At 31.8% G+C, this 27,993-nt stretch overlaps 3 protein-coding genes across 11 annotated transcripts in view; 2 read left to right on the top strand and 1 right to left on the bottom strand.

Moving 5' to 3' along the window:
- The window catches only part of uzip (beta-pore-forming protein unzipped), a 265,056-nt gene that overhangs the window by 81,034 nt on the left and 156,029 nt on the right, over positions 1 to 27,993 (top strand). The gene's annotated exons all lie outside the window — the stretch shown is intronic.
- On the top strand, positions 87 to 13,664 carry LOC145317197 (carboxypeptidase B-like). 2 transcript variants are annotated; one of them, XM_080158160.1, is made up of 13 exons: positions 386 to 543; positions 967 to 1,070; positions 1,340 to 1,441; positions 1,985 to 2,105; positions 2,770 to 2,868; positions 3,241 to 3,277; positions 3,352 to 3,410; positions 9,203 to 9,279; positions 9,704 to 9,939; positions 10,297 to 10,421; positions 10,704 to 10,746; positions 11,055 to 11,142; positions 13,482 to 13,664. In XM_080158160.1, exons 1-13 carry the CDS (start codon positions 466 to 468, stop codon positions 13,591 to 13,593), a joined length of 1,281 nt encoding a protein of 426 aa, XP_080014286.1. In that variant the 5' UTR covers positions 386 to 465; the 3' UTR covers positions 13,594 to 13,664. The 2 variants fall into 2 exon arrangements, with proteins under 2 accessions (XP_080014285.1, XP_080014286.1); XM_080158159.1 differs by lacking the exon at positions 3,241 to 3,277 and having other exon boundaries at positions 87 to 543; positions 3,315 to 3,410.
- Positions 19,321 to 26,228, bottom strand: LOC145317200 (uncharacterized). Of its 8 annotated transcripts, none has more exons than XM_080158164.1 (8): positions 25,761 to 26,228; positions 25,157 to 25,320; positions 24,842 to 24,943; positions 24,416 to 24,535; positions 23,703 to 23,895; positions 23,195 to 23,302; positions 22,549 to 22,766; positions 19,321 to 19,499 (listed from the first exon to the last, which is right to left on the bottom strand). In XM_080158164.1, the coding sequence occupies exons 1-7, from the start codon at positions 25,840 to 25,842 to the stop codon at positions 22,684 to 22,686; spliced, it is 852 nt and encodes a 283-aa protein (XP_080014290.1). In that variant the 5' UTR covers positions 25,843 to 26,228; the 3' UTR covers positions 19,321 to 19,499; positions 22,549 to 22,683. The 8 variants fall into 8 exon arrangements, with proteins under 8 accessions (XP_080014290.1, XP_080014291.1, XP_080014293.1 ...); XM_080158165.1 differs by having other exon boundaries at positions 19,321 to 19,848; positions 22,604 to 22,766; XM_080158167.1 differs by having other exon boundaries at positions 19,321 to 19,730; positions 22,604 to 22,766.

Raw genomic sequence — 27,993 nt, 5'->3', positions numbered from 1 at the left:
AAATTTGAAAGGGCAAACGACGGGAAAGGCAGGCCTTTCTAATTGTAATTCAAATTACATAAAACTTTGTAGGAATACCTTTTATCTTAACATAGAAGAGCCTATAAGTCATATGTACCCATATTTTTACCAATTTTGATGGAAGGGTTTACCTAACTTTTAACATTTTAAAAACTTTGGGGGTATAGTGTTGCTTCTAATTGGTCTCTAAAAAAACGTTTCCGCAAAAAATTTAATTCTACATAAGGAATAATTTTGTATATAATTCTTGAGGGTACATTGCTTTATTATTCATTAGCCTATCCCTTAGAATCCTTTGACCCCCTCCAGCCAAAAAAAAATTAGTTTAGATTAAGTTTTGTTACTAAAAGATAAAAGATATTCACCCCTTAATTGACATATATTTTATCTTAACTTATCTAAAGGTCCAAATTTTAGTTTCACTCCTCGTAGTCCCATAGCACGATGAGGTCCCTGGTGCTACTGTCCTGCTGCCTGCTCGGGGCTGCCCTTGCCAGCTCCAGATCCTATGATGGATACACGGTAATATTATATTTGAAATAGGTATTTTAAACTTTATCTTAGTTAAAGAAAATGTTGAAAAAATTTACAAAAAGAACTTATTATAAGGTTTTGTGATTTTTTTTATGATTTTGTATAAGATTTTTTTAAAGTAGATATTTGAAGAAAAACTGCATTGCTTCTAACTTTTGAATGGGAACAAAACTGTATTTGGTTCCAAACTTCATTAATTGTAATCAAGACATGTATTGTCCAAAAAGATTATTTCTTGAATATTGGATTGGTCGAACCATTTATGAGATCTTATTGGTTGGGCATTTATACAGAAAGATAAATTGACACCCTAATACTGTACAACACTTCTTCATGTGGGAAAAATTAAAGGCAATAAGGTCGAAATGGTAAAGGTCGAACTGGTAACCAAAAAATCTTTATGTATTGCAGGTATTCAGAACTGGAAAGTTGAATGCCACCTCCGCAAAGTTTCTGAGAGAGGTCCAGATGTCCTCCAACCTTATTGACTTCTGGACAGAGCCTGCTCCTGGCAGGTATAGAATTAAACCTTCACTTATGACACGGGCTTTATGTCTATTTTGTAGACGCTTAGTAAAAAAAACCTAACTCTCAAAAAAACTTTTTTTCGATTTTTTAGCTTTTTGATAATGGTTGTTCCTGCCCCTCAAAAATAGCCTAAAACCATAGTAAATTCATTGTTGGACCTAATTGGTACAATAATACAGCGAGATTTTAAGCTTTAGACGAACAGACAAACGAATGGACAGACAGACATCGTTCTACATTATATGATACTATTAAGACGTACTGACATGATGGTGAGCGAGAAGATGAGCGAAGAGACCAAGAAGATGCTTGCTGACAACCACATCCACTTCCACACCATGATCCAGGATGTCCAAAAGTAAGATCTTAGTTATATAATAATATATTTAGTATATATAGATGGTTAAACTGACTTTTTTCCATATCCATTTTCACACCATGAATCTGGATGTTGAAAAGTAAGGTCTGTTTAAATAAAAAAAATTATACGCAAACCATGTTTTATAAAGCATAGCTTCCCTCAATCTGTACGTCTGTAAGTGTGTATGCTTAGTTTTCTGACAGATTAAAAAAAAATTTTCTTGCTGTTTAATTTTACAAATAATTTTGATCATCATAAAAAAATACATCTTGTTTAAGGTTTAAAATCTAGCAAAATGTGAATTGTATTTTTAAAACATTGTCTAAAGAATAAAATGGGGATTGTAAAAAATGCAATAGCAGCCGAGTTTAGAGGTGCTGATCCTGGCTTTTCAAAAATCCATCAATTGAAATAACTAATACTAATAGATTTAAAAGGCTGTAGGATTGATTAAATACAATGAAACTATATTTCAGTTGACAGCATCACAAATTTTATTTTTGCTATGCACAAAAAAAAACACTTAAACTTTTTTTTCAGATTGATTGAGGAGAATGATGCCATTGCTAAGAAGATGAAGAAAATGAAGAACAAGATGGCCCCCAAGAAGGATTATGATCTTGACTGGGATGATTACTATGATCATGATGTTCTTAACCAGGTGACAGAATATATATCCATTGCGCGAGGTGTGTACCCCAACAATGAACCTAATAATAGTGTCTAACTTTTTATCTTTGTGACGTAACAAAAATCGAAGGATGAGAAGGGAGGTGGGAAAGGAAACCCCTAAAAAAGAGATGGATTTTTATTACGTCACAAAGATAAAAAGTTAGACACTATTACTAGGTTCCCCAACAATGCCGCAATTCTTTTTTGTGCTATCATCAAAATATTTACTAAAATTTGTTTCAGGCCCTTAATATTTGTGGCGTTTTTATGACCAATTATGTTACACGTTAAGGTTAACTCCATCAAGAACAATGAGAGAAATTTTGGCAAGTCCAATCCCTCCCCCCCTAATTACCAAAATCATGCTAGTATAGTACAAACTTAGTATCTTAAAATATAGAATCATTAACATCGCACCTTATGGGGCGATTCTTCGTATTTTTTACAGTAGCTTTTCTCCTATTTCTAGCCCCTGCGGGGGGCTCTAACCCTGTGGGGCAATCACCTAACCCAATATAACCTAATCTAACCTAAAATATCCTACAAAAAGCCATTTTAAAAATACGAGATATCGCCCTTTATGGGGCGATGTTACGAAAGGGACTATTCCCAAATATTCTTTAAAATTAAATATTACTTCCAACTTTTAATAGTTTTTGGATGCCTTGGCTGGAGCTAATGATTGGGCTGAAGTTATCAACATTGGACAATCTTATGAAGGCAGAGATATGAATGTTCTTGCTATCACAAAGGTAAAAAATTTAGTTTGAAAATTATTTGTTATCAGCAAAGCTACCAAAAACGTCACCTTTGTTTGTGTGTATTGCTAAAGGCTATTGAAATATATGGACCATTCAATCTAAAGTTTTTACGCAGGCAAGTTCAGATTTTTAAATTAGCAAGAAAACTCGAAGACCTTAAAAATACTGACTGTGTTGAGCTGGCAATGAAGAAGACTCTAACATAGGGTTATAAGTCCTGAAGCCCCTTAGGTATGGTTAGAGGTATTCAGTCTAATATACATATCATTTGTTTAGGCTGGTCCTGGAACCCCTAAAGTATGGTTGGAGGTATTCACTCTAATATACATATCATACCAGAGAATATACATATCATTTGTTTAGGCTGGTCCAGGAGCCCCTAAAGTATGGTTGGAGGCAGGTATTAACAAAAGAGATTATTCATACCATTTGTTTAGGCTGGTCCTGGAGCCCCTAACGTATGGTTGGAGGCAGGTATCCACGCCAGAGAATGGATTGCTCCAGCTGTTGCCACCTTCATCGTCAGAGAACTGGTAAGCCTTACAATTTTTGGAATCTTTGGAATTTGAACCGCCCTAACGACTGACGTTGATTGCTTTTATTCCTAAATTCCTCTTCTAATTGACGTCATAATATTAGGAATAACCAAATGAATAAAAAAAAACGGGTATAGTCCCTTTCGTGGCAACGCACCTTAAGGGGCGATTCTTCGTATTTTTCACAGTAGCTTTTCTCCTATTTCTAGCCCCTGCGGGGGGCTCTAACACTGTAGGACAATCACCTAACCAAATATAACCTAACCTAACCTAAAAAAACCTATAAAAACCCATTTAAAAATACGACGCATCGCCCCTTAAGCGACTATTCCCAAAAAAAAACAAAGATATTAGCAAACATAAAATGTTAAATTTCTTTTTAAGTTCAAAGTGAACTATTTTAGTTTCATTTCTAATACATCCTTATCAATAACATTTAAAAAAGAAGCCAATCAAGAAAAGTAAATTATATATTTGATCTTGCTAATATCATATTTTGTTAATCTTTCACATATATTATTGATCCACGGGGCCTCTTTTTGTTCATAATATCTAAATAAAATGGTTCTTGGGAAATATAGAATTATTGGAGATTTATGATAGGTGCTCGGAAAGTAATAAAAAAGATGATAAATATTTTTTTAAAATTTAGCCGCCTTATAATCTAATTAAGTAAATAGAGCCTGTTTTATTTTTGTTCATAGGCAACAGCAAATCAGTCTGTCCTAATTTTTCCCCCTCTCCCTGAAATAAAAGTGCCTGGTGGTTACTTTTGTTTGATATGGGGGCATTATTATTATCTTTAGATATTTTTATATTAGGGCGTAGAAATTACATTGTAACAGCAGAATAAGCTTTTTGGTTTTACTGTATAAACTACAAATCAATAAACAATAAGAAAATTACATATGCAGAAAAATCTCTTTTAGTTCTCCAAATGAATCCTGTTTTTTTTTATTACTTCAATGCGATATATAAAATAAAAAATCAATTTAAGTGAACTTAGATATCTAAACTGAATTTTCTGAAGAAATTGATCAATATTCTTTTAGGATGTAATGTAACATCTTTGTTTAAATAGAAAAGTACAAATATAGTTTTAAGTAAATGATTTAAATAATATCTAAATTTTATTAAATCTAACTTGGGCCTTATTTCTCTAAATAACACTATAGAATCATTTAGATTTTTCGCTCCTTACAGGGCAATAGCCGGACCAAATATTATTAATATACATATTTGGGATTTTTTTGAATTATTTACTAATCTTTTTATCCATAGTATAGAGAAATATTTAATCTCTTCTCTTATCTTTATAAACGTAATTCTTAATGTATCTTTTAAAGAAACAAGGACAAAAAATTCCAAAAATTAAATAAGATTATTTAAAGCTGACATTCTAGACAAGTTTTTCATTGAAAAAAAATAACTTTGATAGATGTCGGATGGTCATTGGACAATGTGATTCATAGATTGCACAATGGACGGCAAATTAGCCTCCCACCAAAAGTAGTAAGGCAATGTCTTAAAGTCTTGATAAATCTTATGTCTGAAAATCTAAAAATGGTTAGGTTCATTTATCTGCCAATGTCCCTATATCCCTAAGTTTATAATTATATTAGGGAAGGCATCACTTGCTAAGTTGCTACGCCTCCAAAACAAGGTTGCCTAGGAGTTTAATATGAATAATAACAAATAATTTTAATAAAAAAGAATTATTGATCCAAATCTTATGAGAAACAACATTCATTGTTTATTGAGAATAGGTAATAGGTGGAAATTATAAATCTAATGTGTATTATTCATTTTTTACATTTAAAACGTAATAAAAGAATATAAATATACTTACCCGCATACTGGCATAAAAAAAGAAATTAAAGAAGGTTTAAGTAAGGCCAGCAGGGTTTTCACTTGACAAGAAAATGGACTATTAATAGAAATACATCCCAATTATGATAAACAAAGCTATCCGTTCTATAAAATAATCATTGGAAATGCATAAAGACTGATAGTTTGTATTAGGTTATTACAAAATTCTCCAAAAATTTCATACAACAAATGAGAGAACAAGTTAATAAAAGTTTGGAAGACCATTAAATTCCCCTCCCTCCATGGTCATAAAATCATAGTTTTTCAAAACTCAATAATTAACACATTTATAATTTACTAAAATCTACATTCAACCAACAATTTAGATACAACTTGAAAATTTGAATATGTTGTTGTTATGAAGTCGGGGAAAAGTTGGTTTTAAAAAAAAATGCAGCTAAAGCCTAAAGGTATCTACATTTAACATCCAGGTAAACTGCAAGGCTGAAGAGGGTGCCATGTTCATCGAAATATATTTCAATACATGACTAAGAAGTATCAGACTTTTTCACTCAGTGAATTTATCGTATGAAAAAGATATCAATACCTATTTTAATAATTCTAAAACTGTATGCCTACTTCCTCTTTAAACTTGCAATAAAGAGAAAGAATTAAATTAGGATATTATGTGATATTCAATAACTACTGAACCGATATAGTTCTCCATTTTCGGGAAGCTTGACATAGGCCCTGAGGCGCAAAAACTATTGTTAAAAAAAAGTATTTTGTTTGGAAAATAAAATTGGTAATTGTGCATGTTTAAAAGAGGCTCTAATATCATATAAGAATTACTTAAGATAAAATAAAAAAGTACATAATATTAAACTGAAGTTGATTCAAAAAAAGTATAATGCTTTCTGCTCACTGATTGGAAAAGAAGCCATCATTTTTTTACATTAATTTTCTCATCTTATAATTATCATTCAGAGAGCGCAGCTAATTTATAATTCACTTCAAAACAAACCAAATACATATAAATCTATGCTTCTCTATAATTCACTTGGTCTGTACGTCCGTAGCGTTATGCTATTTTTTTTGTGAGGAAAACTATTGTCAAAGATTGTCCAGTATACAACTTACTTGGTCCGTTTGTCTGTCTGTAATGCTATATATATTACTAGCGGCTTCGCCCCTAGCCTCTAGGGGCTTTGCCCCAAGAGGTATAATTACATCTTCTATTACTTACCCAGCAGAACGGATCACAAATTTTTGCACCTACCCAGCAGGAAAACATTTTCTTGATTAAATAACGAATTCGCAAAATTCGTAAAAAAAATAGTCTAATGTGTTCTCAAGAAATATTTTTTTTTTTTGGGGGGGGGGGTAAATTTTCATTTTTGGCGGGGTTGGGGGTGTCCCACCCCCCAAGAAAATAGCTTAAAACCACCACAGGACCGATATGTAGATACCCTGAAGAGTAGAATCCGATCGGTTCAGTGGTTACCGAGATCTTAAGGGACGGACAGACAGACATCGTTCTACTTTGTATTATAGATAAACATATATTTTTATTATATATAAAGATTTCGTCATTTTATATTATCTATTGTTTATATGATAACACTGAACATATGCTCTATAACTAACTTTGATAATCTTGATGTTTTGTTTTTGCTACTTGTGAATGTTATCATTCTGGTTCTAATTATAACTTAATTACATTACAGGTTATGTAATGCTTATTGCTTACAATCTATTTTTAGTAGTGAATCTACTCTATGATTGTCTGACTTTCACAAGGATTTGATTTTTGGTGTTGTTGGTTAAAGATTGAAACTTGTTTTTTAACATTGGATGTAATTTTACTTGTTGATTCAGACACAGACAGCATTTTATAATTAGATCTTATTATTACACTCTTGATTATAGTTGCCAAATTTTGTGATGTTCTTTAAAAGTTTTTCTATAAATAGGTTCTGTACGTTATGGTTAGTTATAATCGTTAATTTAGGCATATAGAACTGTCCTGCTAATTTCAAACTTGACATGATGATTTCAGATGTACTGAATTTTAGTTTCCAAAAGTGTACCTATCTTCCGCGTCCTATCTAAATATTTACTACTAGCTAAAAAAGATCAAACTTCCAAAAAAATAAATTTTGAATGTATAATGTATAAATCGTTTATACATTATATCGCTTGTCCCTTTGACCAGAGTAGCTAAAAATAGCGTTTGCAATAATTGGGTTATCTGCTGTACAACTTTGGAAATTAGGGAAGAAATAGGCAATCCATTTTCAGCACATCTGATTTCAACAGTTAGGTACAATTAAGAAAGCATACAACTCTATAATCGTTACCAGAAAGTCCGAAAATCCACTATTAAGGTTGAGAACTATGCTGCTTACCCCTACTATATTGATAAACTTAACTATTAAGGTTGAGAACTATGCTACTCACCCCTACTATATTGATAAACTTAACTATTAAGGTTGAGAACTAAGCTACTCACACCTACAATATTGATAAACTTAACTATTAAGGTTGCGAACTATGCTACTCACTTCTACTATATTGATAAACTTAATTATTAAGGTTGCGAACTATGCTACTCACCCCTACTATGTTGATAAACTTAACTATTAAGGTTGCAAACTATGCTACTCACTTCTACTATATTGATAAACTTAACTATTAAGGTTGTGAACTATGCTACTCACCCCTACTATGTTGATAAACTTAACTATTAAGGTTGAGAACTATGCTACTCACCCCTACTATGTTGATAAACTTAACTATTAAGGTTGCGAACTATGCTACTCACTTCTACTATATTGATAAACTTAACTATTAAGGTTGCGAACTATGCTACTCACCCCTACTATGTTGATAAACTTAACTATTAAGGTTGAGAACTATGCTACTCACCCCTACTATGTTGATAAACTTAACTATTAAGGTTGAGAACTATGCTACTCACTCCTACTATATTGATAAACTTAACTATTAAGGTTGAGAACTATGCTGCTCACTAAGAGATATAAGTTTTCCGGAATTTAAATGTAGGGAGTAGATTTGAAATCTGCATCAAATTTTAAGGATTTTTTATAAAATTCGTTTTTTGTAAAATTCTTTATCTAAAAGCGGAAATACATTTTAAGTTAATTAATTTTGACCAATAGGATAGGTGGATTTTAAACTACCTTCACTCTAATTGGTTGAATGATGTACGACATCCAATCAGAAAGCAGATTTTTTAAATCCACCAATCACGGATGCCAAAATTAATTAACTTAATTTGTATTTCCGCTTTTAGATAAAGAATTATACAAAAAACGAATTTTATAAAAAATCCTTAAAATTTTATGCAGATTTCAAATCTACTCCCTACATTACAATTCCGGAAAACTTATATCTCTTACTGCTCACCCCTACTATATTAATACACTTAACTATTAAGGTTGAGAACTATGCTGCTCACTCTGACTATGTTGACAAACTTAACTATTAAGGTTGAGAACTATGCTGCTCACCCCTACTATATTAATAAACTTAACTATTAAGGTTGAGAACTATGCTGCTCACCTCTACTATGTTGATAAACTGAACTATTAAGGTTGAGAACTATGCTGCTCACCCCCACTATATAAATACACTTAACTATAAAGGTTGAGAACTATGCTGCTCACCCCTACTATATTAATACACTTAACTTTTAAGGTTTAGAACTATGCTGCTCACCCCGACTATGTTGATAAACTTATCTATTAAGGTTGAGAACTATGCTGCTCACCCTGACTATGTTGATAAACTTAACTATTAAGGTTGAGAACTATGCTGCTCACCCCTACTATATTGACAAACTGAACTATTAAGGTTGAGAACTATGCTACTCACTCCTACTATATTGATAAACTGAACTATTAAGGTTGAGAACTATGCTGCTCACCCCTACTATATTAATACACTTAACTATTAAGGTTGAGAACTATGCTGCTCACCCTGACTATGTTGACAAACTGAACTGGTATCTCCTTCCCTCTGCCAATCCTGATGGGTAAAAAAAATATTTTTTTCTATGCGGCAAAATTTCTCTACATTCAAGGTCTGTTCGTAACATACTGTTCTGGTATTGATTTAGGCATATTTGAATCGATTAAAACTCCTTGGTATAATCTGGAAAGCTTATTAACTCTATGATTATTTCTATATCGTCATGCCCAATTTAACACTTGATTTTTATGATGGCGATTTCTGAGCGTTTTGGCATAATGTTAAAAAGTCCTCTATATTATTATAATTTTCAAAACTTTGATTTGTTGTGTTGCTCTATTTTGGAAAAGGCGTTTGAAAAACACTGAATTTGTCGTTACCATTTTCTAATTCGTAAAATGTTAAGGGTAAATATTTTTTCTTGGTATTCATTTTTCTTTCTAATCAAAAAAAGGAATTTTAAGCCTTTCATCCAAATAATTTCTTAGATACCAATACAGCCGCGACAGCGACCGTATGTGGAGAAAGACCAGGTCCCCCACCGGCTCTATCTTCGGGTGCAAGGGTGTTGACCCCAACAGAAACTGGGGCTACCATTGGGGAGAGAGTGGTGTCAGCAACGACAAGTGCTCCGACATCTACCCCGGCCCAGAGGCTTTCTCCGAGATTGAGATGCAGAACATCAAGAACTTTGTCGAGTCCCTGGAACCCGTTCCCATTCTTGGTAAGATTACATACTCGTAGTGTTTCTACTCTTCAATTATAGTGTTCCGTACGTCTATCATGGCCGATTTTGAAGTTATATTTCCTTAAAAATTAATTACCTTATCTCTGTTATTTGTATTGAAACGGATTTGGAGAAAATGCACGCCATAAATTTACATCAAGGGAAAAAATATACAATTGTCCACTTATCAAAGTAACAGGATGTCTGTGTTTTCCATAAAATCATATTGGGGGAGGGTAGTTAGTAGTACCTACACCCTTTAAAGAGAAATCCCTCTGCAAAAAAATAAAACTATAATGTAAATGTAAACTGCTCCGAAAGCCGCTGGTAAGTAAATGTTGTATCTTTATTTAGGTCATTGCTTCCACTCCTACTCCCAGCTGTGGCTGTGGCCTTACGGATATGCCTACAACGCCTACCCACCCAACAGAGAGGAGGTTGAACAGCTCGCCATTGATGCCAGTGACGCTCTCTACCAGGTAAACAGATGAAAATTGAGCATAACAGACAGACTAACGGACATTGCCTTGTAGAGGAGATGGTTGGAGCTGCAATTTAGTTCTTCTGAAAATATTTCAGTAGTTTACATTAAATAGAAGTAGCGCTTATCTCGTTTACCTCTAAACGAAGCAAACAGACGGATATTTGAATTATAGAGTACACCTACTATTAATTAATAAAATTTGACTTGAAAGTCTGATAAAATAATCCACTAAAATATGTTATTTTTGACGAATAAACATAAAAGAAATATTTTTCAGGTTCATGGAACAGTTTTCGACCCCATCAACTCTGCTGAACTTTGTAAGTTTTCATTTTGTTCATGAATTTAAAGAAAATATAATCTAATGTTATTTTATATGAAAATACATTCATTAGACTTTACAATAAGCTAAAATGTAAATTTGCTGACTCTTGTCACCTAACATTTAATATTTACTTCAAATCTAAGTCTTTCTATGTTATTGCACATAAAGAAGTATAAAGCCTTCATTCAGATATTTTTATCTCAAATACCATTTGTCATTGACAAAAATTAGAAGAAAAAAAAGGCTTAGTTATAAGGGTTTAATTTGGAACTACTTTTAATATTTACTGACCTCTAACTTCAGACCCTGCTGCTGGTGCTAGTGATGACTGGTACAAGGGTAGCCTTGGATCCAGATTTGCCTTCACCACTGAGCTCAGAGATACTGGCAGGTAAGAAATAAGGGCCACAATAATTAGAGATTTTCTCGTTTACTTAAAGCAGCTTACAATCAAAATGGATATGTACAATGTACATCATACCTGGATATTACGACAGGGGAAATATTGTCGTCGATTTAGGTTGCTATTTCCCCTGTCATTTATTGGTCAGTTCGTTAATCCATTAGGATGTGAGTGGAGGGGTTAGGGGAATTGTTATTTTGGCCCGCTACAAGGTTCACTTTATTAGAGTACATGATAATAAATCCATTATAAACAAATATCCCTGTCAAAGAATGGTGGAGTTATTATGTCAGCACAGAAGTGTAGTTATAATGTCATTATATTGTCGATATTATATCAACAATATCAACTTTATAAAGATGACATTAATATAGTTAAAATATGATTTCAAAAATAATATGTCCATATGCAGGGCGACCACTCCAAAACCAAAAAAATATAGTATATTTATAGTATATTTTTTCCCCCCATATAGTATATATAGTATATTTTTTTTTACTCATTATTTAGTATGATATAGTATCGGACTTTGATTTATTTAGTAAATCATAGTATATACTTCATCAATAATACCTCAAAGCAATGTTGTAATCAAAGCAATCTCACATATAATTAAGTTAAATCTATGAAAAATAACTGATATTTAAATCATAATTACAAACAATAATATATTTTAAGGGATTTTCTCCATCTCTTTCTTACTGTAGCAGTGGCGTGCCAAGCACTTTTCATCACCAACCCTTCTTTTTTTTAATAACAATTTTTTATGTGATAAAAGCATCCGATTGATCTGATTTTTTGTTTACTGATTCCTATTACAAAAAGGTACAATATTATGAGCAAAGCATCTCTATAATCAAGTATTAAAATGTCAGTATGTCCTTAAAGAGAATTCTGTATTTAAGAAGTTTTGCAACAAGTTTATGTATAATTTTGTCAAACCTTATATTTTCATATTTTGTATATTATTCAGTTCTGACACTCATCAAAAGTTAATGTTTGTCTGTCATATCGTTTCAGAGCTTCGCTTTTATGGATGTTGTCATCCTTGTTTAAAGAGGTGTTCACAAGGATTTGTTAGTGCGGTGCGCGAAACGCTCCTAGAAAATTTTACCCCCCCTTAAACAAAAATGTTGGTGTTATTTTATCAAGTCTAGAAATATAGGTAGATTGTTGTGTGTTTTAATTAAGGTTTTTAAAAAAACATGTCTTTTAGTTAAGGAAATATACACAAAAAAATGATAAACTTTACTGAACATCATGTGATATATATTTATATGATCAGGGGCGTCCAAGCTTTATCATTTGGGGAGGGGGGGGGGGGGGGTAATTTGGTTTTGGAGGGGATAAAATAGCGCGCGAAGCGCGCCGCAAATTTTTTTTACCCCCCTTATTGGTCATAATTGGTAATTTCATAATATGGTAAGATCAATGAAAGCTTCATCATATCACAGTAGCTTTTGATAGGTTAGGTTAGGTAAGATAAAGGTTAATGATTGCCCTGCAGGGGCTAGAAATAGGAGAAAACCTACTGTGAAAATAAGACAAAAAACTCCTTAAGAGGTGTTGTCACAAAATCCGTTTTTTGTTATAAAAATATAATATTATATAGTATATATAATAAATTTTTGTCAAATAAAGGTAATAATATATAGTATATATAGTAAATTTTTGTCATATCCTTATACTAAAGTAACAGGATGTTTGTCTGTCTGTGTGTCTGTCTGTGTGTCTGTCTGTGTGTCTGTCTGTGTGTCTGTCTGTCTGTGTGTACCGAAGGATCTCGCTAACCGCTGAACCGATTGGGTTCTCCTTAACAGGGTAGATTCTTATATGTCCCGGGAAGGTTTATAACTATTTTGGGGGAGGGTACCACCACCCTCCCTAGAGAAATTAAATGTTTTTAAAAATTACCAATTTTAGAAAGAGAGTTCAACGAAAAATAAACATCAAGCGTAAATTTTTTTAAACTTTTTCTTTTAAAATCTAAAATAAGAAATTGAATTATCAAATTTGACTCTCTCCTCCTTAAGTGCCCCTAGAGGCCTCTAGGGGCGTAGCCGCTAGTAGTATGATATAGTATCTAAATTCATCCTATATAGTATAAATAGTACATATAGTATGCAGTGGTCGCCCTGCATATGATGTCAAAAACGACCACTTTTATTAAAGCCATATAGTCGACGTAAAAATGAAATTACATATCGATAGAATGTCAACATTGTTTTACAAGGATTTTACCCCTTCCCCTCTTGAAATAAGCTTTTCTGTTAACGACATACTAGATACCTTATTAATGGGATTTAATTAACTATTGAATATTTCAGACACGGATTTGTGTTGCCTGCCGACCAGATCATCCCCAGTGGTGAGGAGATGTGGGCTGGCTTCGAGGTTGTCATCAACAAGCTTATTGAGGTCTCTGAGAAGGAGGCTTAAACGTGTTTTTAAATTGTTTCATTTCTTGTTTTAAATTATTTAAACTTTTTGCAATAAATATTTTGTCGTAATTTTGTATTTATACATAAGAAATCTATACCTTCAGGGCTTTTTTTATTGTTAAACTTATACAGGGTGCGGCACATAAATCGAGACATTTTTTAAACGGCCATGGCGCGAAAACTACTTGACCAATCAGGACGTTTGACCCCACTATAGAAAGCTTAGGTAATGACCTTTTAGCACAAAAAAATCTTTGGACTAAGATAAACGTGTACACCGAGCTGGCCGCGCATATGTTCAACAAGGCAGATTCCAAATGCGCCGGTGGTTTAATGCGCAAAATCACAAAACGTAGGGTCCGACAGGGAAGGAGTTAGAATCTTGACCCCAAATTTTGTTGGTGTCCTAGGCTCATTGAGACACACATTTTGCCGTGTTTAAATCCATTTTAGCTCAATCCTAGCCGAAATGAGGTTGATTTTTCAAGATTTTGAGCCTTAAGAAATCACAAACAGTAGGGCCCGACAGGGAAGGAGTTGGAAATTTGACCCAAAATTTTGTGTGTGTCTTAAGCTCATCGAGACACGTATTTTGAGTACTTAAGGTCCACTGTAGCTAAATCCTAGCCCAAATGAGAGCAAAAACATGGATTTTGTCAATTTGGCGGTTACTCATGTTCGTTAGGAAATGTGGCCTCCCAGCAGCTCGATCTTAATTCAATTGACTTTTGGGCCTAGGGCTACTTTGAAGCATGCACCAATAGACGTGCCCATACCACAAAGACCTCCCCCATTGCCACTATCAAGGAGAACTACGCCAGCTTGGACAGGTACATTTTGATCTGGACCTGCCGGCGGTTGAGGAAGCCGGTAGAGGCGGTGATTGAGGCTGGCGGCAATTTTGTTGAATAATACACTAGTCATATACCTATTTTGCTTCCCAGTTTTTAAAATTCAATAAAATCTTTAAAATTGACGATTTTATGTTCATTTCTTTAAAAATTACAAAATGTCTCGATTTATGTGCCGCACCCTGTATAATATGTTAATTCTCCTTTTAGCAAGTGGCAGTCTTTTAAATTAAAACATCCATAAAAGCGAATCTCTGAAAAGGTAGGACAGACGAACATTAAAACCTGTAGATGGTCAGAACTGAAAAAGCAGAAAAAAATTAGAAGTCGAAAGAAAATTGTAAGAAAGTTTGTTGCAATACTGTATACAAACCCGATAATGTTTAGGACATACTAACATTTTTAGGACTTGTTTATACCTTCGCTTATAAGATTGTACCTTATTTAGGAATCAGTAATTTAAAAAATCATATGAATAGGATGCCGATATGACATAAAAAATTGTTGTCAGAAGGGTTAAAAATCAATATGTTTTAAATGGACGTACGGACATTCGGTAACTATGAGTTGCTACATTCCTCAATCGTACCCAACTGTTCTAGGAATCATCTAACTTTAGTTTGTCAGTCTTAAAAGGAAAAATAATTGCTTGGCTATTTTTTTAAAAAAGACAGCGGCTGAATAAATTCAGGAATATTCGCCTTGTCAATACGCATCAGTTCCTAAGACTGTTTGTCAGTCGGTATACCTTGAATTCCTTTGATGACAAAATAGATTTTATCAACCACTATTAAAGCTCAATGACTTAATTTCTAGCGTAATTTCTTCAAGGCAAATGAGTATACACTTTAAACCGTTAAATAAAAATTATTTAATAATTCAACTTTTAAAAAGCTTCTGATTAAACAGACGCAATACTTTGTTTCTTTGTTCAAGACAACTTAACACCTTTTTGATTTTAAATTAGTGATGAGAATCCGGATCCGGAATCCGCCCAATTTTCGGCCAATTTTGGAATCCGAATTTGTATCCGGAATCCGTTTTGTATAGCGGATTCCGGATTCTAAATTGGTAGGCTAAAATTACTCTTGAGTTTTTTCTTACAACTCCCACTTTTTGAAGGCAAAGATCACCCCCCCCCCCCAACACACCACCTTTCCCCCCCCCCCCATTTCTTCCCACATAAACCACGAAGTTGATATACCAGCTGATAACACAGAGCTCTCATTGTCAGGCCAGCGATCACGTGATTAGCTATTTAATTTCTCACAAGGGCTCTGGTAGGAAATTGACAACTTATTCATACGTACTGTACTAAATCAATCATTACTGGGACTAATTTAACCAAATTAGGTTTTTTTGGGTTTTTGATATTTCATACAACCCCCTTGAGTTATTCATTACAGTAAAATACAATTTTAAAATTTATTTACTGTGTAAATATGCATAAATATGACGTTTTTACTGACAATTATGTTGATTTTTACTCAAAGCATATATCTTGTAGACAATAAAATGATTATAACTTTCGTTCTATTTAAGATAAATTGATGAAATAAAAAGTACATTCAATTTTATTAAGCTGAAAAGTCACTTATTGATATTAAGAAATAATAAACCCCTTTGAGTGGGGGAGGGGGCGTTGAGTATCAAAATAAGAAACTAATGTAAATTTCTTTTCTACGGTGTGTTTTAATGATTCATATAGCAGCCAAACTCTTTTAGGCAATACCCATTTGTCTGTCTGTCCCTCTGCCTGTCTGTCCTTTTGACTGTCTGTCCCACCACTTGTCTGTCTATCTGTCTAACTGCCTCTCTTTTGGATTTCAATGAATCATCTAGCATAGCCTAATTGTAATTTGTTAATGCCTCAAAGACTCTCTGTTACTATTTACCTGTCCCTCTGTCTGTCTGATCATTCACAGGTTCTCTATTGGATTTCATCTAATTAATTGTCTATTTTAGTAAAACTTTGATAATTCTTCTTGCCCATCTGTCTGTCTATCTACTGAGTTTCTACCCTTGGTCTAACAGACTTATTCACTTAATTTATAAAAAATTAGATTTACCTAATAATATGGTGGTATCTTGTACCAAGAGATACACAAATAACCTTGTGTTTAAAAAAAAACAAATAAAAATGATTCAATTTCTTCTATGAAGAAAAGTGTAATACATGTTCCTTTATTCTCTTTGTACATCAAAAATATGTTTCAAATTTATAATATCAGGTTATATTCCATTAATTTATTAACAACTAAATTTTTTGACACCCCACTTATGACTTTTAACAGCCCCCTTTAACTAAAATCAAGGGTGATATTATTAAGATTTTACCAAACCTACTTTACATAAGAAATTTATTACACTTTAAAAATTTTTTTATAAAAAGAGGATTGGGATATATCTCTCTCCCAACATTAACTTTAATAACTATTGTAAAATATATTAAAAGTTATAAACATATATCTATCAAGATCATTAAAGGAATTAACTCAAGTTTGAGGGGGGGGGGGGGGGGGCTTAATGCAACCATCTCGTAATCAATGCACAAATTGCACTTAGAATTCAAATTTTGTTACAAAACTTGGCATGAGTAATCCTTGGTACATCTATTTTCCCAAAATGGAACAAAAAGTTGCAAAAGTGACAGCTAACAGCTGGCAGCTCAGTCCTTTAGCCGTTTTTGGGCTATATTCAGGGCGAAACTATCATTAATTGCATAGGAATCAACTTTTTGAAACATATTTTTGCTTTAAATATCCAATTTTAAAATTTCTTGTACCAGCTGCTAGAACTGGCTAAAAATGGCTGGGAGTGGCTAAGAGTATGAAGAGTATATAGGGCTTGTGACATGTCTAGGGGTAGGTTTTTATTGGTACTGAGCTCAAAAATACTACTATAAATAGTGGGGGTCCATCCATTTGGCAGCTGGGGCTGTTACACAGACTGTTAAAAACCTACCTAGAGACACGTCACAAGCCCTATTGAAGTGCTCGTGAGGTCAAAATTATTGCATCACAGAAAAAAATATTTAGTATGGGTCATTTTTTTGCTTAAATCAACCACATTTTTACTGGGGGCAAAAATTTTTTCAAAATTTTTTCATGGTGGGATGATTTAATCTACAATATATACTTTTGGCTGTTGACAGCTGTTCTCAGCCATTTTTGGCAGTTTTCAGCGAAATCTAGAAATTAAAAAAGTGTTTTTAGTAATATGTCCTTGTCCATGACATAAAGTTATAATGTTAATTAAGAAAAGTTTAATTCCATGGAAATATTCAATTTTTTATATCCTTATAAGCCATTACCCAGCTGCCACTATTTTTGGTAGTATTTTTCAGCTCAACACCCCTTAAAACCTATCCCTAATGGATGATTCCTACGTAATTATTGCTGAAAAATGGCTAAACAGCTGAGCAAACAGCCCTTAGCCATTACTTTTCCAAATTTTTGTTCCATTTTGGAAAAAAATCTACCAAGGATTACTCCATGCCAAGTTTTGTAATGAAATTCGAATTCTAGGTGCCATTTGTGCATTGATTACATGATGGTTGCCTTAACCCCCCCCCCCCCCCTTAAGCTTAACTTTTTGTTAAATTTTGAAAAACAGACCTACTAAGGATTACACAATACACATGCGAATTTTCATAACAAAATTTGGATTAATTGATTATGGGATGGTTACATTACCTCCCCCCCCCCCTACATATGTATGAGAGTTTCCTCATGTCTCAATTTACTAATTAAAAGTTGTACAGTACAGTTGTACAGAATATTGCAAGATTTTTTTAGTAAAGTCTGGTAATTAATTTACCTAAAAATAGATAGCATAGAATTATCTGAATCAGTGACTTGCTTAAATACACCCTCCTTAAACACCCCCAACCCCACTTTTTTTTAAGGGGTGTAAATTTATTTCCTTTATACCCCTTGGAATTTATAGAGGGGTGTATCTGAGGGTATAGGCTCTTGTCAAGAGGGTGGACATGGGTGGACACCTAGGGAGGTGTATCCATCCCCCTTAATTTTACAAGGGTGGTGTAAACAACCCCTATACCAACCTTTTGCACGCCTTTGATCTTAACTATACTTTTAGAGTACATAAAGTTGTAAATTCAGTAACTATTCTACAAAAATTATCTTCCTAAATTGATATATGATTTTCAGGGTAATCTCTGGTGGACTAAACATTAAAATTTTATGGAAAAAAAGATATCTTTGGAACATGCATGTCTTGAAATTATCCCCCCTTTATACTCAATACGCATTATTAATTCTAAGTGCGTCAATTTTGCGTTTAAAGATACCCTTAGTTTAAGCATTAATTTCTCCAAAAAATGATAAAAAAAGATTATTTTTTTTTTGATAAAATGATAAAAGTATATGTAAAATGAAATAACCAGCAAAATAAAATACAAAACTACGTTAAATAGAACGAAAATTAGAGCGTTTTGTATGCCTTATAAAATGCGTATTTCTCATGAAAATTGTAACGATTTAGTGCCTTGAGTAAAATGTTTACAAACTTCTCGCTTTTATAAGAAAATAGAGCCTTTGTGTTCTACATAACAAATTTTAATAATTACTAATGTGATGTAAATGTTTTAGTTATGCTGGAAGTCAACACTTTAAACAAATCAAGGCTTCAACCAAGTAACATAGTGATAAATTAACGAAAAAAGCTATCCCTCTGTGACGGACGGCCTTTTAAAATACGGCTAGAATCCGGAATCCGAATCCGGAATCCGCCAAAAATAAGAATCCGGAATCCGCAAGAATCCGTCACTTGACGGATTCCTTCAGAATCCGGAATCCGAATCCGGCCCAAAAATTCGACGGATTCCCATCCCTATTTTAAATATAAACAAATTTTGTTAGGTAGTCATTTCACATTTATTTAAATAAACATATAAATATATATAATAATTTATCACAATCATATAAAAACTAAAAGATATTAGTTTTAACAGTCACATAAAAAACTACATTGATATCAATTTATAATATATTAAACATATAAGAAACGGTAAAACATTATTTATGCAATTCTAGTCATGAATTTTGTAAATACTTAGAGCTATCATTAAAAAATAGATTCCTAACTCGTAAAGAGGACTATACATAAACGAGGACAAGTGATCTTAGCACATTACTCAGATAAGTAAATCAATTTTTTGTATCTATTAGGTTTCTGTAAACAGAAAAATAGAATATTAAATATACTTAACTATCAATAGGGGGATAATTCTTAAATACATGATTAATTAATGTACTTTTGTCTTTTAGATTTAATTTTACTGACAATTTGAAGTTTGATGTTTTTTAGATTAGCTCGTTTTGAACTGGCTTCTCTCTCATAAAACTGAGGTGGAACTGATTTTTTCCTTTAATATTTATCTATATGAAACAGAAACATTGTAGACCAAATAAGATTGAATCAACTGTTTCATGTAATATGATTGCTTGCTCTCGTTTGTGCATATTCCTTTTTAATATCAATCATCAATGGAGGTTTCGGGATTCACATTAGTTCAGATTTTTTAAGCCATTAAAAATGGCACAATATTTAAAACATAAAACGCAAATACATACTATGCTTAAAATATTTAATTTTCTAAAATCCACAATTAAATGTAATGGTAAATTTTTCATTGTAACATAAAGAAATTCTTTAGACCATTCTTTTATTGACTTGATTCATAATAAAGAAAGGATTTTAGATATTTTAGTATCATTTCTATGAAAATTCTTCGCTTTTATATCAAACGATTATAATTCAAGAATTGAAACCTATCATAAAAAAGGAGGGATTCGGTCAAGTTAGTTAACTAAGGATTAACGGAAAACTCCTAACCGCCGACATTTCTTCCATTGCATTCTAAAGAAACTATGCTGCTAAAGTTATGGCTTCGAAACCGATTCATATCCACTGGATTACAACCGGTTCTGAGCCATAATAAAATACATATGTACATGCTTTCATAAAAACAGTTAGTCAATAGTCATAGCCTTCAGCTCGACGTTCAAAACAAAACAGGAATTAATCCTAAAATTTTTCACTTACCCCTACGAGGAAAATTATCTACTTAACAAAATGAAAAGTATATACAGTGATAGGATTTCTTTTGTTTAAAAAGTGGCACTGTTCGTATGGGTATGAAAAATTAATTTTGCTAAATATATTTTAGCTCTACAAGTAGAAAAGACAATCATCGAAAAGATCTAGGTTTCCACCAGGTCAAATAATATCACATTTATAAATCCATTTAGTAGAAAACATATCTTTAAATTACAATAGATAACATTTAAGACTTAAATATTTTTTAATAGCTTCTATTAAGAAATTATTAATCTACAAGTTTGGTTGGTCGATCCTAACGTCAGGTAGCAATAAAGTAAGAAAATAGATACATTTTCTTTTCCCTTTCAAAACATATAATTATACTGATATAAAAAATATGAAACTGCTACTTCTTCCTTTTGAATGTAATGTTCTTGTTTAAGTTAAATTTACTAAATCATACTGAAATAATTTAAATGCAGTCTTGGTTAAAAAATTATCAAATCTGCATGATGATTGAAATGTGAGCTATAAGTCATCAATTATGCAAAACTAATAAAAGTAACAAATTGCAATTATTGTATCTACTGCACTGGTAAGGTCACGTGTTAGTAAAGCCTTTCGTAAGATGGACTTTTCAGGAAATAGATTTAAATAGCTTGAAAAAAATAATAACAGAAAATTACAACTTTTTGTGTTTCTGAATCCTAATTTTTGCCTTTAATTTTACCTACTCTTATAAAAATATTTACGAAGAAGGTATATTTTTGTCCACAAGTTGACTATATTAATTCTACCTAAAAAACAACTTATGAAGTAATAAGGGGGGTGGGGAGTTCTGACACATTTGCGGAAACGGTGAGTATAGGCTTTATCTTTGGACTGAGAGGATAGGTTATTAGGGATAAAATCATTCTTATATGATGAATTTCCCCCAGATTTAAGATTTTTTGGATAGGCCTGCAGGTTCCGGAGCTCCAGGCCTCCAGGTGGTCTCTGTACAGGTAAAAAAGAAAAAAAAAAAATTTTTTAAGTTAAAAATCAACTTATGAAACAAAATATGCATATTTTTTCTTCAAATATGTGAATAATATTAAAAAAGAGGCATATTTTGTTTTATAAGTTGACCTGTAACTTTAAAAAAAAAAAAAATTCATTTTTACCTGTACAGAGACCACCTGGAGGCCTGGAGCTCCGGAACCTGGAGGCCTATCCAAAAAATCTTAAATCTGGGGGAAATTCATCATATAAGAATGATTTTATCCCTAATAACCTATCCTCTCAGTCCAAAGATAAAGCCTATACTCACCGTTTACGCAAATGTGTCAGAACTCCCCCCCCCCCCTTTAACAAGTCTGCAAGACCTTATTCATCAAATTTCTTTCATTGGAAGAGTTTGTCCACAAGTGTTAAAAGTACATGGCATTGACATCTTTATACACATGTTTAAGAGGCACAAATAAATGCTTTTTCACATAGAAAACTTTAACTAATAAAGGAGTAAGAAGATAGATAGAAGTCGGGGTGGGGGGGGGGGGGGGGGGGTTGATTATGTCACATTTGCGTAATATATATTGAGAATAGGCTGTATAAAGAAATGGAAGATTTTTTTCATGTTAAAATTAAATACTATAGTAGTTTTAAAGTAAGTTTTTATCAAGGCCTATTGTATGTCAACCTACTTATCCTATAAAGACCTTTCAAATGGCCGCCATAAACTTTGGACATTGTTTAAATATAAAAGTCTGGAAAATTAAGTTTTATTATATTGCTTTCCTCACATAAAGAGCAAGTTATATTATGTCAGTAATCTAAAAATTAATCTTAAAAAAATATAGGTATTTTGTTTTAATCTTTCCAACCAGTCGAATGATATTGTTTTTTAAAATTCTGTAATAAAAATAGGTACCTACTCTGCCCTTATTACAAAAAATATAAAAATGAGGGTATAATTTGGCAAAGAGAAATCAGGTATTTTTTCATCCTAAACATCATTCCTTATTTTATTGAGATTTAGTGCCTAATTAGATACCTACCTAAATTATTTTTTTCAATTTATTCCTGCCAATAAAAAAAAATCTTATTTGTTACCTAAACACATACAAAATATTTTGTATTACATTCGGTGTACATTAATGAAATGTTTTAACTAGGTAATTTTATGTTTTGTTTTAACTTTGATGTTGGCTTTTACTTAATGAGTCACTTGTGGCATGTTTTACAGAACCAGCTTCGGTATTTGTTTCTATTGAATCTGAAAAATAAAAAATGTTGGTTAATATTCAAATGAAAAATTTAAAAATCAAGATCTTATCCTGACCAAAAGCTCAACAATGTTTGGAAATCTTTCAAGGTAAAGAAGAGTAATTTAAGAATCCGAAAAAGAAGACATGCGTCGAGTGTACAAACAATAGGTACATAAAGAGTATTATGTACCGGTATCATCTTATTATGATGATTTAAATGAATAAGAGCAAGAATGACTAGAAGAGAGTACAAATTGTACAAAAATTACTAAACCTGTATGATGATGATCTAAATGCATAAGGGCAGCATGAATAACTAGAAGAGATAGTATAAACAGTATAATAATGACCATACCTGTATGATGATGATCTATATACATGATGGTAACAAGAATGACTACAAGAGAGAGTACAAACAGTACATTAAGGGCCATACCTGTATGATGATGATCTACATGCATGAGGGCTGCAAGAATGACTAGAAGAGCAAGTACCAAGAGTACAATAAGGAAGCACCAACAGATAAGTGAACCATTAGATACACCTGAAAAAAAAAACAAAAAAAAAACTTATAATTTTCTCTACTTGTGTACAAGATTAGATAATACAGGGATTAGGTAGGTACCTAAAATAATTTATTATATTTTCCTCTCAGAATTTTATTTCTTTGTGATTTAAAAAACTTCTACATATATCAAATATATAAGCTTAAAATATATATATCTTTGGTCCTCCCTATTCAGCTGGATGATTTTTACTTGAAGTAACTTTTCTTTGAGACTATAATGGGTTTTTAATATAATATAATAAGGCAGGTTTGTATTTTATAAATAAATTTTTTTTCTGGATATACAACTTTTTTCTTTAACTGCCTTTTACGTCCATTAAGAAAAATTAGACTGCATAATACTAAAAATTATTTACTTCACAAATGTAAGGCTTACCATCATCTTGTTTCTCAAAATTGGTGTACATAACTTCAATCCTATCCTTGTCAGCAACAATACAAGAATCACTTTCATCTTCATTATCACCACTTTCCAAGGAGTTACGGTTTGATTGTCGCTCTTTGATTCGTTCAAGATCTTTGTCCATGTCTTTTAGAAATCTTTTCACTTTTTTCTTATCTTTGTTTTCCTGAAATAAAAAAAGTAAGTAAAGTATAATCCTATATATAAAGTAGTAGGTAGGCGATGTTTTTTTTTATGTCTAAAGCTAAATTCTCGAAAAGTGCTGGTCCGAAATAGTTGTACTTTTCAAATAGGTATGAAGTAAGATTTATATATATTCTGGAATGTTTTTTCCTCACATACTCTGATCTCCAATAGAGGCTAATAAGAGGCGAACAACTAGTTAAAATTTGAGCCCAAATATTGGGCAATATCTTTACAAAATATATTTTTAACAAAAAAAGATTCATTGATATACAACGTTATGGGAAGAGTACCTAACATTTTTTTAATCTGATGAATTGAGTTATCATTGCAATTTATGAGTACACTACAAACGACTAAGCACAAATCTTAAGAGCAACTGATTTACAAGGGTAGGTACCTACTTGTTTTATCTTTTAAATAAGTAGTAAGTAACAACTTTTTAAATATTTCTTTGCTTTTAATAATGTTTAACAATGTTAATAAAAGCTTTCAAGTTCAACCTGTCTACTTGAACTATAGTCTGCTTCTGAACAAGGACTGGAGTATCCACTAGAGACCATACTACTACTTAAATTACTGGAAGCACCCGTTTCTTTAGACTCTACGTACCAACCATTTTCCTGAAAAACACATATATTTTAAAATATCTTAAATATAAAATACCTAGGTAAACACTTATTTAAAAATGTCAATAATATTAATTAAAACAATGTTAATAATGAAGGGATAGTTCCATAGATAATATCTACCTTCTTAACTTCTTAGAATGATTATGCATAATTAATGTCATTAAGGATTGGTATTATTATAAGCAATTGAGAGAATATTACTTTGCTTTAATCGAAAATTAAAATTCTCGTCATATATAATTATGTTTATAAATTTACTTCATAGAACTTTCCCTTTGGAAAGGGTTCATCTCTTACCTTTCTATTAGTTTCTGAGTGGACACCAGGTATTAATTCTCTAAGAAATGAGGACGGTTTTACTGGGATTCTTATTCTTTTTAATGCAAAAAACTCGGAATCCTGAAAAAAATATTACATAGAAAATACAGTAGTTATACCAATTAATACTTGTTTTGTAGATTGTGTCAAAGATATCTAATATAATATTTATTTCAAGCTCCACCAGTCAAGTTGGTATTTCTTTCCAAGAGTAAGGTACGCATTTGTAGATTTCAAGAATATAAGAAAAAATATTATGTTTGAAATGTAAATAAATAAACATGTTTCACATACCTTCATTATATTATTTACACGTTTTAATTCTGCCAGTGGTATATTATATTTGAGAGACAGATTTGATAACGTGTCTGTGGGTTGAATATCACATTCTATAGTTTGATCACGAGGAGTTCTTGGATCTGGAGATAAATCTTCATCCTTCTTGGAGTTTATATATTCTAAATGAAAATTAAATATAGCACATAAAATGTATTTTAAAACTCTAGTTTTTAGCTTATCGTCATTAAAGTAAAAGGTGAAAGAACCAGTACATAAGGTTTTATTTATCTGCGATGAATTCTAAGGAAAATGTTTACAATACACAGTATGTTATAGGAGTGCATCATCGATCATAAATGTTGTATTTTTGATTTTATAAATTGTGCCTTACAGGAAGTTTTAAATTATGATTCATAGCAGTATCGAAATGTGTTTGAAAGAAAGATTCTTGTTAAATATTCTGTTGGAATTTCACACAATATAATCAAAAGTTTACTCGAATATGTATTATTGGCCATTCAGTAAAGTAGAACATCGCTATTTATGAGATTTTAAGTAACAATCAGACGTACAGAAAGATATTACACCGCGTACTTTGTATGAAGTAAAAAAAACCTACCCATTTGAAGAGAATCATTATTGAGTAAAGAATAAGATTCGTCTGTCTTATCCAAATAAGTTTTTCGTCGTACTTTGTCCATTTTATGATATTTGATTTTTTATAATTATGGAGTTTCTCACTTAATAGTCTTTATTTAGTTTTCATATCAATTTAGAAAGAAAACATATGTAGATTGTTATATAATTTAAAAACAGACAAAAGTTCTTTTTTCTCGTCTGTCATCAACACGTAAACATAACCTTGTATTACAGGGTTGTCGTAATACAAACCGTCAATACAAAAAAATACAAATAATCATCATAAAAGGTTAATTATCTTAAAATCACTCTTAAATATCATTAAAATTTCAACTAGAAGAATTTACAATATTCATTTGTCTCAAAAATCACTGTTAAAAAATAAAATAATTTTCCTTTTTAATATTTAAGTCAAAAATTTAATCAAATTTGGCAACTTGTATTTTGTGTACACTTTCTTTTTTTCCTCACGAAACTTCTCCTATTACAGGGTAAATATCTACTCTACAAGAATTTTTAAAATATTAAGATTTTTATCAATAATTAGGCTACTATGTGAAAAAAACACATTGGAAAAGTGCTGAAATGTGTATGAGGTGTTATTAATGTCTTAGTTTAATAGTAAAAAAATGAAACGGTTTGAATTTTCTTTATTTTAAAACATTTTAAGGAGGCACAATACCCCTGTCTAAAGATATTTATCTCGTCTGCTAGACATCAACAATATTTTGAAGAAAGACCGATTATTAATGAAAAAAGAGAGGCAGCCAAGGGAAAGAGGACAGAAACTCGGAAAGTAAAAACTTTCTGCTGGAAGGGAAGCTTTTGTGAGTATTATGCATAATGTAACATATAGAATGTGTGTGTTATATAGAAAATTAAGGGAAAATATTTGATTATCGGTAAATTAACTCTTTAAATTTATTCTATAAACTAGAGATGTGTTTATATTTTTATTTGGTAATGTTCTAATCTATACCATTATGTTTAACCCTAAATATATTAGATTCATCTTTAGAAAAGTTTACAAGAATAATCCTGTAATCGCCAGTTTTACATGTACTAAGTATGTCAAAGTTTACATGTTAGTTATCAATGCACCTGTTAAGCTTGAACTTAGTTTTTCTTTACCTCATCGAATTTATTTGCCCTCATTCATTGATTCAATTATAAAGTACAGTAATGAAAGCACAAATTATCTATCATCTTAATTAATTTTAAATTTCTAATTATGTTACGAAATATTCTTTATTCATAAACCTAACTCTGCTTAAATTTTAAATGCAAACTTGCGTTAACACAATAGGGATGGACTATTTGGCCTACGGGTTTTTACCGCCCAAAAGTAGTTATTATCTTAGAAGGCATATTTTTGATAACATCAAAAAAATAATGGGTAAATTTATGTCGTAATTCATCAATGCATAACTAGGTATTTTTATTGTTATAGAGGGAGGGGGTGGGAGGGTAGGGATTAATGCCACCCCTCCAAATTTTTTTTAATGTACTGCATGGATTACCCGGAAAAATCCCCCTCCCTTTTGTCACCCCCTCTTGCTCTAAAAATCAGCTTAAAAATGTAAATTGTTTGATAAAAGGGGGCACAAAATTGCCCGGTAAAACCAGTATCGGGCCGGACCATACATGTATAACAATTATGTAATTTTTCTTAACTTCAAGTATTTAAGTTCAAATGCTGTAATATTAATTAGTTAAATGCACGAATAACTCTCGTTATTCTCACATGCCCTTTTCGAACTTTTTGTACGTTCCCATTTAAATGATTGTGAATTTACCTTGCTTATAGTAACTTTTCCCTTTTACCGCAAAGCCTAAAACCAGCCTTGGACCAATACAAAACATTTTTAGAACCATCTATCAAAGTTTTTATGGACATACACGCACACACAAATTATGACTTAATATCTTGTGTTGTTTCAATTGTCCTTCTAAGACTACACCTTTCCTTGCTTTCATATTGAAATTTGAATGTTTAATTGTGTCATATATCAAAAGTTTTATCAAAACAATTTCTTTACATCATATTGAAGCATAAATTTAGCATAAATAGTGTCTGTATGTCGTACAAACTTCCAGCTAATAATTCATTATATATATTGTAAAAGAATTATTTTTATAAACAAATGTCTTAAATCAACTCAGAATTTTTATTTTTGGTCAATTTATAATGAATCTGCAATAAAATTAATATT

The sequence above is a fragment of the Acartia tonsa genome, chromosome 4 (assembly GCF_053477335.1).
Source record: "Acartia tonsa isolate MP-2025a chromosome 4, ASM5347733v1, whole genome shotgun sequence".
In the NCBI taxonomy this organism is placed as follows: Eukaryota; Metazoa; Arthropoda; class Copepoda; order Calanoida; family Acartiidae; genus Acartia; species Acartia tonsa.
The sequence above is the reverse complement of the archived record's forward strand: the minus strand, read 5'-3'. Positions and strand labels throughout refer to the sequence as shown.

Coding starts and splice junctions, on each gene's coding strand:
- LOC145317197 (XM_080158159.1), top strand. CDS start 466: ATGAGGTCCCTGGTGCTACTGTCCTGCTGCCTGCTCGGGGCTGCCCTT. Junction 2,869..3,314: donor ATGTTCTTGCTATCACAAAG/GTAAAAAATTTA, acceptor CCATTTGTTTAG/GCTGGTCCTGGAGCCCCTAA. Junction 3,411..9,202: donor CCTTCATCGTCAGAGAACTG/GTAAGCCTTACA, acceptor TTAACTATTAAG/GTTGAGAACTATGCTGCTCA.
- LOC145317200 (XM_080158164.1), bottom strand. CDS start 25,842: ATGGACAAAGTACGACGAAAAACTTATTTGGATAAGACAGACGAATCT. Junction 23,896..24,415: donor ACTATAGTTCAAGTAGACAG/GTTGAACTTGAA, acceptor TTTTTATTTCAG/GAAAACAAAGATAAGAAAAA. Junction 22,767..23,194: donor TGTAGATCATCATCATACAG/GTATGGCCCTTA, acceptor TTTATTTTTCAG/ATTCAATAGAAACAAATACC.